A 15333-nucleotide genomic window follows, 5' to 3' on the forward strand; every position below is an offset into this window, starting at 1 on the left:
ATCATTAATGGAATTTGTTTTCATCCCTTCATGATATTTTTATTTATGGAATTTTCTTTACATCATTTTAATAAGGAGGAGCTATGATGGTAACAGCATTAATGTATAACCAGTGACACATCTTTTAAATAAAAATATGTTATAAAGTACTTAATATGGCTTATATTTCCATATATCTATTTTGGAAACACAATGTATCATGGATAATTTAAAAAAGTATATAAAAAAAAGATAACAAAATAATAATATACCTTTATATACATTGACGCACACCTGTCTAAAGTATTGGCTAATAGTAGACAGATGTGTGGACAGATGTGTGCCTTTCCAAATCATGTTGAATTTGCCACTGCACTCTAATTACAGCAGAAACATCTAAAAAAATTATCTGGAGGAATTGGATGCACCCAGATACATTTTAATTATCATAACAAAGAGTCTGAATACAGTTGTGGTCGGAATTACTGGCATCCTGGTAAATATGATCAAATATGGCTATAAAAATACATCTGCATTGTTTATCCTTTTGATCTTTTATTTAAAAAAATCACAAAAATCGAACCTTTCATTGAAGTCAAATAATTGAAAGTGGGGGGTAAATCACATTATAAAATAAATGCTTTTTACCAAAACATGTTGGCCATAATTATTGGCACCCTTTTATGAAATACTTTTTGCAACCTCCTTTTGCCAAGATAACAGCTCTGTCTCTGAGTCTTCTCCTATAATGGCTTATGAGTTTTGAGAGCACCAGACAAGGGATCAGAGATCATTTCTTCATCAGAATCTCTCCAGATCCTTCAGATTCCCAGCTTCATGTTGGTGCTTCTTCTCTTCAGTTCACCCCACTCATTTTCTATAGGGTTCAGGTCAGGGAACTGGAGGAGGGTCATGGCAGAAGCTTCATTTTGTGCTCAGTGACACATTTGTGTGTTGATTTTGATGTTTGTTTTGATTTTTTACCTGTTGGTATTTGCTACAATCCATGATACCATGTATCTGAACAAGAAGTCCAGGACCTCCAGCAAAAAAAAAATAGGCCCACAACATTAAAGATCCAGCACAATTTTTATCCGTGAGCATGGAGTATTTTTTATCCCCGTTGCACCAAACCCACCAAAAAGCTCTTTTTATAGTTTCATCTGACCACAGAACCAGGTACCTTTTGAAGTTCCAGTCATGTCTGACAACTGAATATGCTGGAGTTTGTTTCTGGATGAGCAAGAAGGATTTTTCTTGAAACCCTCCCAAACAACATGTGGTGATGAGGGGGTTGTTAGAATTTTTTTTTTTTTTAATGCTTTTTGACCGCAAGACTCAACTAATCTCAGCAATTCTCCATATGTGATCCTTGGAGAGTCTTCGGCCACTCAAACTCTCCTTCTCACCGTGCATTAAGACAATATAGACACATTCTCTTCCAGGCAGATTTGTAACATCTTTAGTTAATTGAAACTTCTTAATTGTTGCCCTGATGGTGGAAATGAGGATTTCCGATGCTTTAGCTATATTCTTGCAGGCAGCCACTTTCTATGTTGTGAAGCCCAACAATCTTTTACGGCACATCAGGACTATATTGTTTGGTTTTACTCATTGTGATGAATGATTAAGGGAATTTGGCCTTTGTGTTTCCTCATATTTATACTCCTGTGAAACAAGACGTCATATTAGCTATAGACAATTTCATGTTCTAGGGGTGCCAATAATTGTGAACGTGTTTTGGAGAAAAACATTTATTTCATAATGTGATTTTCCCCCGACTTTCCATTATTTTACTTCAATGAAAAGTTTGCTTTTTGCTCATTTTAGATCAGAAGAATAAACAATGCAGATTTATTTTTAAAGCCATCTTTGATCATATTTACCAGCGGTGCCAATAATTTTGACCAGTCCAGACCAGTACATAGGCTACTTATGTCAATTTCTGTTGTCTTTTTAATAGATATTAATTCTTTCTGAACTACTAATTCTATATGAACTATATAGGCCTTTATGAGGGACACCAAGGAACCTTTTTCGTGGAATGTTCGCGGAGTGCAGTTAGGCCAATTTACTATTCATAATTGCAACGAAATACATTTATTTATTGATTTGAACGTATTGATAGGTTGGCATTTGCTTCAATCGGTTTTAGTGAGGCTTGATGCAAAATAAAACATTGGTAGGCTACATTTTAATTTGTAGACATAGGCTACACTTATTAATGTTTCTCATGAGCAGCAGTAATAAGAGCTGATGTCTGTGTTATTTCATTAAATGAAGAGGGGAGGGGGGGGGGGGTGAACATCCATTTACATTAAACTCACGCGAGCATCAAAGGCGCATCGCGGACATGCGCGCTGACAGCCAGTTATCACTCACGCAAACCCTAGGCTGTCTAAATCATGTTGGATGCCTCTAATGTGACTTTCGGCAGTCGAAAATGTTTAAAAGAGACCCCGGGCTTTTGATCATCCGATGAGACGTCCGTGAAAGCCAGTTTTGAGCTGCAGGGGAAACCTGTTGATCTGAAGGTAAATGTGGGGTGAGAAATCAGCATTTATTGATCTTTACGGCGCAGAGTGAGAACAGAACGAATGAAGACTGCATAGACAGCTAACGATAAAACATCCAAGACGGCATCGCACCTGTCAGTTACACCTGAGCCATAACAGGCTGATTTTACCTATTTTTAGCTATCGTAGCCTACTTGTTGCCCTTATCTTTAGGCACGTAGGCTACCTACGGCATGCTAATAACGCAACTATTCATTTATGAGCTATTTGCACAATTAGCTATATGAAGGAAGTAGGCTAGCCTATTTATTTTGTATAATTAACTTACATTTTTGTCCCCATGAGGTTTAAATAGTAATGCGAACACGTTTAGAACAAAACGCTATATTATTTGTGAGGTGTAGCCTAATAACTTGATAAATAATGACAGTTCAGTATGCTAACGTTACTTATGCTTCTCAGATACTTATGTTAAATAGAACCATCATCCGATCGATTTCAGACAACAATCGAGCATCTGTTGCTATGGTTACCTCCTCAAGCACAAGCGATTTCTATTCGTTAAACTTGTAAAATAACTTTCGTGATAACTGAAACGCAAACCCTTTTCGTTGTTCTTTGACCTCATTTGTGCTCCACTCCACAAAACCCCATAATAATTTGCACCTTGAAACTGTATTGAAAATAATAAAGCGATTTGTGTACTTGCCTATATTTTGCTATTAAACGGAAGAAAAAAAAATGCAGGATTGATAGCTTGATATGCATATGCCTATAACTTTTCTGCGACCTGGAAGTTTGCTGAGGCCACCTGGTTCAGAACTAGGCTACTGTTGTATTTATTACGTATTTATTTTCATATTTACACATCAATCACGCATCAATCAGCTTCACTGTGATTCGCCCGTTTAAAATAACCCTCCTGCTTTGTTTTCCCTTAGTTACTATTGTTGTGCGCAACACCACCCACCGCCAGAGGCTTAAAGCCCTATCAGGTGGGTTGTAAGGACATCTGTCCCGGGTAATTACCGTCGTTCACAGTTTAAGTCCGTTTACAGCTGCTAAGCCTCCCCGGTAAGCGCATTACCGGAGCAGCGCAGCGCAAAACGCGAGCGCTCGCGCAGTATACATGATGAGCGCGTGCCGACCGCGAGAACCTCCCGTAGAGGTGCGAGAGTCCAACCCAGATTACATCATTATGAATAACAGATTACAGCTGGCGTTATCAGAGCCATCAGTGAGATATGAAGTAAACCGTGAGTACAATTCATAAAGCCTGTCATCGGTTGCAAAGACAGACGAGAGCGCTGCCAAATTGCGTCACTCTCACTTCCTGCCAAACGTCACAGGTAAGGACTGTCAGGTGTGCATGCCAGTTAGTGATTAAGATGCCGCAATCCATGTAAGTCCCTCTTGAGAAGGATGAGAAAGTGACAAATCTGTTTGTTTTTGTTGATTTGTATCTTGAATATGTTCAAGAGTTTGATTGACATAATGTCTGTTGGTCTTGACATTAATTTGCTTCTGTTTTTGCAGATGTCAGAAAGGCAGTGGTGGTAATTCAGTACTCAAACAGTTGAAAATGATGGGTATGTATGAAGTCTTAACCCAATATTATTTTAGCCATCGTGTGTGCCATTCAGTGCACAAGTATGAATATTAAATGCAGCTTGTTGTACACACTCTCATGTGGAGTAAGCTGATGTCATGTGTCATTAATACATTTATGTGTACGTGTGTATAGACACACAGCGTGCTTTGCTGGCAGTGGAGCGTCTGCAGCAGAGGCTGAAGAAGAGGGGAGAAATGCCCGCTGAAGAAAAACTCAGTCTGCTCAAGAGTGTCTTGCAGAGTCCTCTGTTCCATCAGATACTTATCATGCAAGAGACTGAACAACAGCAGCAGCAGCAGCAGGTCAGAGAATCTAACATCATCATCCCAGTACATGACAACAACAAAAATGACATTGTTGCAACAGACGTTAAACAATGGGCTTTACCGTCATATAGTAATTACAAAAATAAATAAACTAATAAATTATTAATAAACCATGTAAACACATTTCTCGTGATCATATTACGTAATATTAGAAGAAAAAAAGTATTGTAATTTTGAAATCTGATCCATGTTTTTCAATATCATGATTTAGTGTGATAAAAAATTAAGGTTTACATGCATCAAAGGTCAAAAAACACTTTACTTTTCTCATAATATGCATTGCACATCACCAAATTTTTCAATGATTCTCAAACGAATCGTCGGATGAATCAGTCTCTCTAAATCCCTCCTTTCCGTGAGCTACTCTGCTCTGATTGGCCAGATGGCCCAGTCTGTTGTGATTGGTCTACCGTTTACAGGGCTTTTCAGAAGCTAAACGCCCATCACCATAAATCAACTTCAGCTGAGGCTTCCTCAGTGATTGTACACACTGTAAAGTCTGATGATGAAACATTGGAAGAACTAGTTATTCAACCTGAACCTCCATCGCAAGGACGACTTGAGCAGGATGGATCTCAGTGATAAGCTATCAGACAGTAAAAGAAATGGACACAGCGACCCCATAGGCTTCGATGGGGAAAAGTGAAGTCAATTAGAAGCACTCACTTCCTGATGGCTGAGCGCACTGTGCAACCTCAGACTGAGCTTGACGACGTAGATGTGACGTGAGCAACCTGTCTGACAGTTGTACGTCTTCTAGTAGTTGTGCAAAGTGAAATCTGAATCACGTTGTTGAAATATTTTGTCCCGTTGCTTTTGGCTCTCTATGGGCTTCTCCCTTGACTATATCAGACTTTATGCCTCCATGTCCCCCCGATTGCCTCATAGACAGCAAAAGATTGCCTATGAGCTTCTCCTCCTGTCTATACGGTAATTTCTCTACTATACGACAGTCGCGTGGTTATGATGCAATCGCTAGCCTATTTTTTACAAAAACGGCTTCTACGGGGCGATAGTGTAAGATACAAGGTAATGGAGCCTTTTATACATTGTTGTGCTTCTTTAGAAATAAACAATGGTCAAATGGAATCTTTAAACGCCTCAAATGTAAAGTTATTCGCTGTCAAAGTGACGCCAAAATGAATGGGAGTCAATGGGATGCTAACAGCAGGTGATGGCTTGGTTAGCAATGGCTGCCCCTATGGAAGGTACGCTTTCCGGGTGCTGGATTACCCCCTTGTAAGCTACTCATTTTGAGGTACAATATGAGAAGTTTCAACTGTAATTCCTCACCATCAGCATTAACAAGTGTACGTCCATCAACAAACAAACTCCTGCGTATATTTCAAAACAAATCTTGCGCAGTCCTTTATCTTTACTTGAAGTAGTAAGAACGACAGACAATCTGCATTAATAGAGTTTTAGGTAATAGAGCAGCCCACAGCTGCTCAGCAGAACTATTTCAGTAAGACAGCAATAACGTGAGTTAAGCCGGGTGCACACTGTGAGATTTTGGGCGCGATTTGGCCGTCTGAGACATATTTAGGCAAATCCTACAAGATTCCTCTGATCCTAGGCTAAAAATCTGAAGTCTTTGATCGTTAGTTTGACATGTTCACCGGCAGCCGATTAATGACCATTGCGATCAAATTTTACCTCAGACGAAATTCTGACAGTGTCAGAAGATTTGGCGCACAATCCTGCAGTGTGACTTCTCCTACGGCGACCGTCAAATTATCTTCGTTTTTCAAGATAAACTATGACCAAAATGAGCGCTAGAGATTTCTTTGTAGGCACCATTTCAGTCCCGCGTGTATTCAGCTCACTGTCACCGAACGCGTCATTGATTGATGATATAAAACTCCGGACGAGTTTTCTTGCGTGCATCTGTTTTTAGCGCGCATTGACTATCGTACAGTCTGACATTAATGACAACTTAGATCTTACAGTGTGACATGGCTTACAGCGAGGATCATGTTCGTACAGTCTGACAAGGAACAATCGTGAAGGACCATTATAAATCGCACAGTGTGCACAATATAAAACACAAAACGACGTCTTTTGAACACCTGGTAGAAAATATATACATCAATAGTTATTCATACTTACAGGTTGTGATTCTGAGGAGAAAGCTGGTCCAAATAAATTGGGTACTGACCCATCTTTCAAGTGGAAGCTTGTTGTTTGTGGGCGGACATTATGCACAAAATGTCTTTTTCTAGTGTCGTAGAACTATAACACAGTGGGATTCGAATTACAAATGACTCGTTTAGGTGGTTTAGAGTCGATTCTTTCATTTGTGAGGCAATAACTTTATTTATCGTGTACTTTCGACTTTACAACTTTGTAAAACTTTTACATTCACAGACAGCGATATTACACACTGCATGAAAGAGAATATTCGAAAAAACATAATGGGCCGCTTTTAAGTGTGACCGCACCCATAAGTGCTTTTATAAAATTATTGGTTCAAATTACTTTCATTATACGTGCCATATTGCACCCTTGATTTGTTTTTTCTTCTTCTTTTTTAATAAAATGAGGGTCATGTCGAAATCATAATTTTTTTGGTCATCAACATTATGCCACAAATGCTGTCAATTGAGCAAAACATGTATTGGACCCCTGAATATTCCTGTAAGAGTAGTTGAATGCATTGAACTCTACCTAGGGCGCTGCATTTCCAGAGCATAAAGAGGTCAAAGAAACCAGAATATATGAATGGGTGGCGTGAGAGGTTATTCAAGGATAGGGTAAAGAGTCTGAAAGGTGGTCTGGGTTTTGTGAAATAGGTGTGTGTTTGTGTCTCTGAGTGTGTTACTGTGCAGGGTAGTGATGGGAAATATTCTTTTGAAAAATGGCCTGTGTTAGCCCAAGTTTTCAAAGAGCAGCTCAGGTCATTTAGCTCCTCAGAAATCATCATAAAAATATAGACACAGTAGATGTTACTTTCAGATTTATTCGGTACAACTACTGTACAATCGATTGTGTTAGAATCCTCTAGCCGGCCAAAATGAGGGGAGCAGCACACGCCAGATGAGCGTAAAATAAATGAAGCTCTAAACTGGCTGTTTGTCATGAAAAACTGCATGTTTATGGGGGTACTAATATGCCATGAGGTGTAGCTACTTCAGCAAAACTATATATCAGATAATCCTTGTGCTTATTGTGCACTGGTCAGGCCGCTTGCCATGGATAATCATAAGCTTTATATTAAGTTCTTTATGAGTCATTCTTTAATCAAGCTTATTACTTCCTGTTTAGCTGCATTCTTTGATGTAATAGGCTAGTCTTCTCATACATCTGTTTGTGAACAAATGTAATAAGACTATTACATATAAAGTAAAATAGTTGAAATCAAACAGCAAATGTATTTATATTCCAAGCACTTATTTTAATTATAGGTTTTAATTATAGTTGAGCAGGAATAAAACTAGAGTTGCCAGCTGTGCTGTTATTCTGCTGTTGTGGCATATGGTCAGCAATAAAAGTCTTTATTTTTGTACATTAGTTTTTGTCATCTTTCTGAAATATCCATAGAATCTTTGTCATTTTGCTTTTTGTTTGACAAACAATTCATTCATTAAAGAATTCATTCATGAACTGTCTCAAAATTTCAATAAAAGTGTTTTCAATAAAAATGTCACTTGTCTTCTGATACAGATTTAATCAGAAAAAATCTCTACATTAACATTGTTTTAGTGCATAATAAATTAGCTGATTGAATTCAGTTCATAAATTATATTAAAACATTTTCTGGAACTAGAGCTTGTAAAATCATAAAAATGTCTTTTAACAAAATATACAATTAATTCAGATGAGTTATACAATGTATGCAATGTAACCTAAATCAAAACATAGCTTTGTATATTTGGTCTAATTGCGTAGCATATCCTTGGTAAGTGTGTCCGTGTTTGTGTATATTGAAGGTGATGTATTTAGAAAGATGATTCTTTGAAAACAGCAGCAGGGACCAAACTGAGGTTTTATAAGCTACTTACCTGAGCTGACCAATTAATCTGTGCTGAAAAGAGAGAGAGGCAGGGGTCAGCAAGTCACACACACGTTTCTGTAATGGTGGGGACTTTCCATTGACTTCTGTTGTTTTTATACTGAGCTATGGATTTTATTTTTATTTTCCCTAACCTATAATCTTGACCTTTGCATAAACAACTGCATTTTTATATTTTTTAATTAAGATTATTTACTATGTTAAACCTGATAGTGACACACCAGATTGAAAGTGACAGACGCTCACAAATACCCTGCATGCAATGTAGTCTAAACACTAAAATACATTAGTAACTGTGTAAAATAAATTTTAGCGATGGCTATGCTTTGCACACCGAAACACTGAAATGTAACCCCACGTCTAAACTAAACATATACGCGTCGCACACTACTGACCAGGTTGTAATAAACAGTTGGTTGGCAATGACAATGAGCTAATGCTTTACCCGACAGACTTCAATCATTTAGACATATATTAAAATTTTCACATTTACACTTGTTTATATTTTTAGAGAGAACATTACGTGAATGTACATTACAGCTGTTAGCGGTTATGCATGAAACTGATCTAAACACTGCACTTTCTTTGTTGCGTTGCCCCTGTATGATTACATTTTTTTTTTTTAAATACACTACTGATCAAAAGTTTGGGGGGTCAGTATGATTTTTTTTATGTTTTTGAAAGTCTCTTATCCTCACCATAGCTGTATTTATTAGATAAAAAATACAGTAAAAAATATTATAGTAATTAAAGTATAAAAATTATTGCCATTACTCTAGTGTCTTTGGTGTCACAAGATCCTTCAGAATTCATTTTAATATACTGATTTGGTGCTCAAGAACATTTCTTATTATTACCAATGTTGTGCTGCTTAATATTTTTGTGGACACTGTGACATGATTAGGCTATATGATGAATAGAAAGATCATTTATGTGAAATAGAAATCTTTTGTGACATTGTGGGCCGTATTTTAACGATCTGAGTGCATGGTTTGAAGCGCATGGCGCAGGTGCACTTAGGGCAGTCCAAATCGACTTTTGCTTGTTTAATGACGGAAAAAAACGGGTCTGCGCACCAGACTGGCGTCGCATTGCGTCGGGTGTCTGACATGGGGCCCTATAAGTCTTTTCTGTCAAATCTTTCTATCTAATGCAATTTTACTCACCCCAAACTTTTTAATGTTGCTTTTTTATATTTAATCACTTGTTATAAAAATATAAATGTTTATTAATTAAATATGTAAATATACTATTTTTATATTTCATGATTATTTTTCATCTGTATCGTGTTTCCTCTATTGTTTATACTCAATTTTAATTATTACCATTGATAGTGACATGAGGTTAAAGAAAATAAAAATAAAATGCAAAAGGATCAGAAAATGTAAACGGCATATAATCTGATAAATCTTGTCCTAGTGTGCATTTTCACATATCAACTTACATCCCAGTAAGGCTTTGCAAATGGGTGGTGCAACGTGCAATGTGTGTTTGTTCAGGTTTCACCCAGAACGCCTCCTCCTCAATCTATGAGTGATGATGCAGATGGTGCGAGCACATCCCATCCCTCATGCACTCTGAGATATAGAGATTCTTACCTCTCAGCCCAGCGGCACAATGACCGATGTCGATCCTCCAGTCATATGACTTTTGCCCCTTGCATCACAAAGGAAATGTCAGTGCTTCAGTCCATGGCCCAGGTACTGTACCTCAAAACACCATCATCCAGGAAACACAAGCCTTTAAAACCAACTGAGATACGTATTCTGTAACATCCTGATCATGCAAACTTTAATTTCAGTGTACTACTATCTCCCAAAACCAACAGATTGAATCCATTCTTTCTCATCCCGTGTGTTTATTGCTCTCTCAGGGTCGGTCTGTGCTAAGTTTTGAACTGGAGAAGGGTGAAAGTGCTTTAGGCATCAGCATTATTGGCTTGGAGACTGAAGGCGGTGGAGGTCGTGGTATCTTCATACAGAAGATTCAGCCGGACTCTGTAGCATACAGGTATAAACTGACAAGAATGCAATTTTAGTATAGCAAAACATTACTGATTCGAATCGCATTGTTCTGGACAGGGGCATAGGATGATTTGAAACCATTCTTTACACCATTATCCTGTCTTAGTGATGGACGTCTCCATGAGGCTGATCAGATTCTAGCAGTGAACGGCAAGCTGTTTGAATCCTCGGTAACACAGGAACAAGCTGTCCAGATTCTTCAGGAAGCTGCTTCTGTGGTTACCTTAAGTATAGCCAGGGAACCAACCCCATCATTCAGCCCCCCGATGAGCCACACTCTTCCCAAAAATCTCTCTGGCCTTGATGGACAATTCAGTGTAAGTCTTTTTTTTTTTTTTTTTTTCATCTTTATTATATCTCTTGAATTTGAATATCCAGAATGTGTAAAATAGCCTCATATTTTGCTTCATATCTGTTACTGTAACTCATACTTATGCCTGATAGCTGCCTCACTTCGACATGCAGCTTAAATCTGTTACTGATCCACAGTAATTTGATTACATTACCACAAAGGCAGTACATCTAACATCTTAAATGTTATACAATAGCTTTTTTATGTTAGGTTGTTAGGATTGGTGTTTGCTGTGAAAGGAGAGTCTCATGTGACTGTACTCCACTGAAAGATTTACTGTGGGAGTCGATCAATTAAGATAAAATGGAGCCTTCTCCTATTAGCAAAACTATTATAATACACCACTGTTCAAAAGCTCAATGTCAAGTCAAGTCATCTTCATTTATATAGCATTTTTCACAACACAGATTGCTTCAAAGCAGCTTTTCAGTGATAAAATAAAATAAATTTTGTATTAGATGAAAAGCGAAAGTAAGTTTTTGATTGATTCATTTCTATTGTAAAAACTGATTAGTTATTTAATTTGGGGCCATGTAAACAACAACATCCTCAACTAAAACAGCAACAGCACCTGGTGGCCAGAGAACGAAACCATGAAATAGGTTTGAAATAGTTTTGAAACTATACCACCACCATCCCCGCGCAAACCCTAAAAAAGGCGAGTCCGTGAAAACGGCGACGGCATGTACGCAAGCATTACACCTTTAGCCTATAGGCAAGTGCGTTTGACACGGTTTCTGCCGACACTTCAGGGCTGCGTTGCCAATGTACCAAGGCTGCATTTATTTGATCAAAAATACAGTAAAAACAGTCATGTTTTTAAATATTGTTACACATTAAATGAACTTTTTCCATTTGAAAATATTTTTTAAAATGTAATTTATTTCTGTGATGGCAAAGCTGAACTCTCAGCAGGCATTACTCCAGTCTTCAGTGTCCGTCACTAAAGGATAGAAAGAACAGCGTTTATTTGAAACAGAATTGTTCCCTTACGAGAGTACTCTCGTATTGCGTTTTGCTAAAACGCTATGGGGGAATTCCTTTCCTCGAGATATTGAAGCAAATTTTTATCCAAAAATACCATGTACACGCAGTGCAGCTGCACAGCTCTCAGCAGGAAGCAGCTGCGTGCTGATTGGCTGTGCTGCTGCAACTGCAGCAACCTATGGCGAGACCGTGGGGCGGGACGGACCAATCAGGTCCTTCCAAATTCCCGCCACAAGGGGCAACAGAATTTGCATAGCCAAGGGTATATAAGACCCACTCTCGCAAGGTTAGTCAGATTAATTCTTCTTCAGCGACTTGCAATCGTTGAGCTCCGGATCGAAGCCCGCCGTCGACACGCACCCAGCGGAACACGCAGCCTGAGGATGTCGGATTCTCCGCCTTCAGCCTGCCTTCCAGCTGCGCCATCCGGCGTTAAAATATCCTTTATACTATGTATGTGTGTTTATGATATGTGCGTTGCTGCCAACGTCACTTCTAAGAGCTTCTAGCTCTCCACCTCTCTTCTCTCGTGCCGCCGCGTGTTTACGCCGCGAACAGAGAACATTGGTCCTCCGCCGCTTCAAATAAAGCCGAGGACAGACGGAGCGCTCCTCTTCTCTCGTTCCGTCACGCTAAGGCGCCGCGGACAGAGAATGTGATACCCCACGGAGCTCTCCCTTTCTCTCGTTCCGTCGCGCTGAGAAGCGCCGCGGACGGAGAAGGTTTTCCCAGCTGCACTGATGACGCCGCGGGCATACAGAGTTTCACTCCTTCCTCTCTCATCCCCACCGCTCTAAATGGCCGTGGACAGAGAACATTATATCCCCGCTGCGGACATACAGAGCTCTCCCTTTCTCTCATTCCGTCGCGCTGAAACGCGCCGCGGACCGAGAAGGTTATATCCTCGCTGCGCTGATGACGCCGCAGATATATGGAGCTCTCCACGCGCCTCCCTCTCTCTTCTCCGCCGCTCTAAATGGCCGTGGACAGAGAATGTTATTCCCGCCGTACTAATGGCGCCGCGGGCATACGGGGCTTTTCACTCGCTTCTTCTCTTACTCCGCCGCCCTGAAATGGCCGCTGACAGAGAATGTGATACTGCCGCCACGCGGATGGAAGATGTGCACTTCTACACACGAGTGAACTCAACATAAGCTCTCCTCACTCTTCCTTCTCTCTCGCCCCGCCGCCCTGATATGCCGCGGGCAGAGAATGCTAGAGGAGAGACATGCGAACTCAGGCTGCTGGATATATCGAGAACGCGCTTACGTCACAGCCGTTCTCGCTGCAGCGCGCGCTTGCTGCCAAAGGTAAACAGCCTTATATGGCAGCGCGCGCTCTCTGCACAGCGCGCGTTCGCAGACGAGAGCGCGTCATAACACGCGCTCTCCGTCTGAGCATAACGAGGTCATAAAATGGCTGCCAAGCTTGCGCCTTTTTCCCCTCAAATATCACTTCTCCCAGTTCCCCTATTCAGGCGGCTGGAGTGGTTCAACACTGTAGGCAATGTGTCCACTACATAGTGTGCACTCCTGCATAAGCACTGTTAATTCAGTGCCACAAATCACTCAATAAACCTGATATTCTCCCAGTTCCCTTAGTTCAGGTGACTGGAGATGTAACATTGCAATAACTAGCCTGTGGCCAAACATGCTCAGTTGCACATTGACGCTGTTATGCGTTTACCTCTGTGAATTCGCCCGCTGGCGTACGCCGCGAATACTCTAATGTAGTGGCGCCCATTATACAGTGCGAGCCACCACACATTATTTACAATGAATCAGAGCTTTCTAGTGGCTAGGTAGACCCGCGCCTGCAGAGCACGCGCTATCCATTAGCCCTGCCGCTAACGTGCACGTGGACTAATCCGCAAGAATGCGTCCACTTTACAGTAACACTATCTAAACACAGTGTTACGAGTTCGTCTGTAGGCAGGTGCCAACATCAAAGTTGTACCCCTACACTCAAGCACTTCCCTATATTCCCCAGCTCCCTGCACTCAGGCGGCTGGAAACATTATTCCTACAATCGACGAGCCCGCAACAAACGCGCTCGCCTGTACACATGCACCATTTCCCCGGCGACACAAAGCGTTCGCCACTATTCTGCGTTCTCCGGCCCCCTGCACTCAGGCGGCTGGGAACACTATTTCCCTAATTACTATTTATGAGCCCGTGAGCAACGTGCTCTTCTGTACACAAACACAAACCCCTTGGTAAGCGCCACTTCCAAGGCGACCCAATAAGGCGTGCGTCACCATTCAGTGCACGCCGCCTCTCACAATGCTACTAGCACAATGCATCCGGGCTAACAGGTCCCTGTTACTCAGTGACCCGCCCCACAAATTAATTCAACCCTTGGCTTCGATAACAAGGTTACTCGCTACAGTTCGCTCGCAGACCACCGTGCTTTCGCACTGTGGTAGAGACAGCGGTGAGAAGTGACATGAGTCACGTGCTTCGAACCGAAATATCAAACTGTTAAATTAAGGGAGCGGTAGAAACCGTGCACCCCTCACAGAGCGAGTCAGGCTTTTACAGTCGCTACTTCCTTGTGCCAAAAGAAGGGTGGTGGTCTCAGGCCATTCTAGATTTCAGACATCTGAACAAAGCCCTTATGAAGCGCCCGTTCAGAATGTTGAGAATGAAACAAATCCTCGCGCACATCCGCCGGGTGATTGGGTTTTCACTGTGGATCTAAAGGATGCCTTTTTCCACATACAAATAGCCCCTCATTACAGGCCATTCTTGAGATTCGCCTTCAAGGGAAAAAGTTTACCAATACAAGGTGCTACCTTTTTGGTCTATCTCTGACTCCCCGCACGAAGTGCATGGAAGCGGCGCTAACCCCGCTGAGGCTTCGGGGAATGAGAATTCTCAATTATCTCGACGACTGGCTCAGAATAGCTCCGTCAGAGATAGTTATTAAACCACAGATCTTGGCTTCTCAACCATTTAGAATGCTTGGGACTCAGAATCAACGTGGCAAGAGTTTATTGTCTCCCACACAGAAAGTTTCGTTTCTGGGAACAGTATTGGACTCACTGCAGATGAGCATGCGACTGACGTCACAGCGCGCGCTCTCTGTTCAGATCCGAGCGGTTTCCCTCAGGTCCGGTGCACGCATTCCTCTCAAACACTTTCAGAGGATGCTGGGTCTCATGGCCTCGGCGGCGCTAGTTCTCAGACTGGGTCTGTTGCACATGCTGGGTCTACAGCACTGGCTGAATCGCCACGTTCCAGCTCACGCATGGCTCTCGGGCCGATTGCAAATCAAGGTAGACCACAGCTGTGTGTTGGCTCTGGCTCCTTGGAAAAATCCCGTCTGGTACCAGACGGGCGTGAGTTTGGGCACTGTTACGAAGTGGAAAGTTATCTCGACAGATGCATCCAACCTAGGTTGGGGAGCCCTTCACGAGGGCAGGCCAGTCTCCGGTCTCTGGTCAGACTCGGAGAAGAGCCTTCATATAAACTGTCTAGAGATGAAAGCGGTCACGCTATCGCTAAGAGCTTTCCTTCCGTACAT

At 41.3% G+C, this 15333-nt stretch overlaps 1 protein-coding gene across 1 annotated transcript in view; it reads left to right on the forward strand.

Moving 5' to 3' along the window:
- The first annotated feature begins 3615 nt into the window (after positions 1-3615).
- The window catches only part of LOC307124131 (multiple PDZ domain protein), a 70409-nt gene continuing 58691 nt past the window's right edge, over positions 3616-15333 (forward strand). Inside the window, exons 1-6 of the mRNA XM_079813170.1 lie at positions 3616-3844; positions 4032-4084; positions 4240-4409; positions 9945-10145; positions 10319-10455; positions 10576-10786. Of these exons, the coding sequence (XP_079669296.1) occupies positions 4078-4084; positions 4240-4409; positions 9945-10145; positions 10319-10455; positions 10576-10786 (726 nt within the window). The 5' untranslated portion in view covers positions 3616-3844; positions 4032-4077. The remainder of the gene's footprint in view (positions 3845-4031; positions 4085-4239; positions 4410-9944; positions 10146-10318; positions 10456-10575; positions 10787-15333) is intronic.

Source organism: Gobio gobio, assembly GCF_949357685.1.
Source record: "Gobio gobio genome assembly, chromosome: 3".
NCBI classification, from domain to species: domain Eukaryota; kingdom Metazoa; phylum Chordata; class Actinopteri; order Cypriniformes; family Gobionidae; genus Gobio; species Gobio gobio.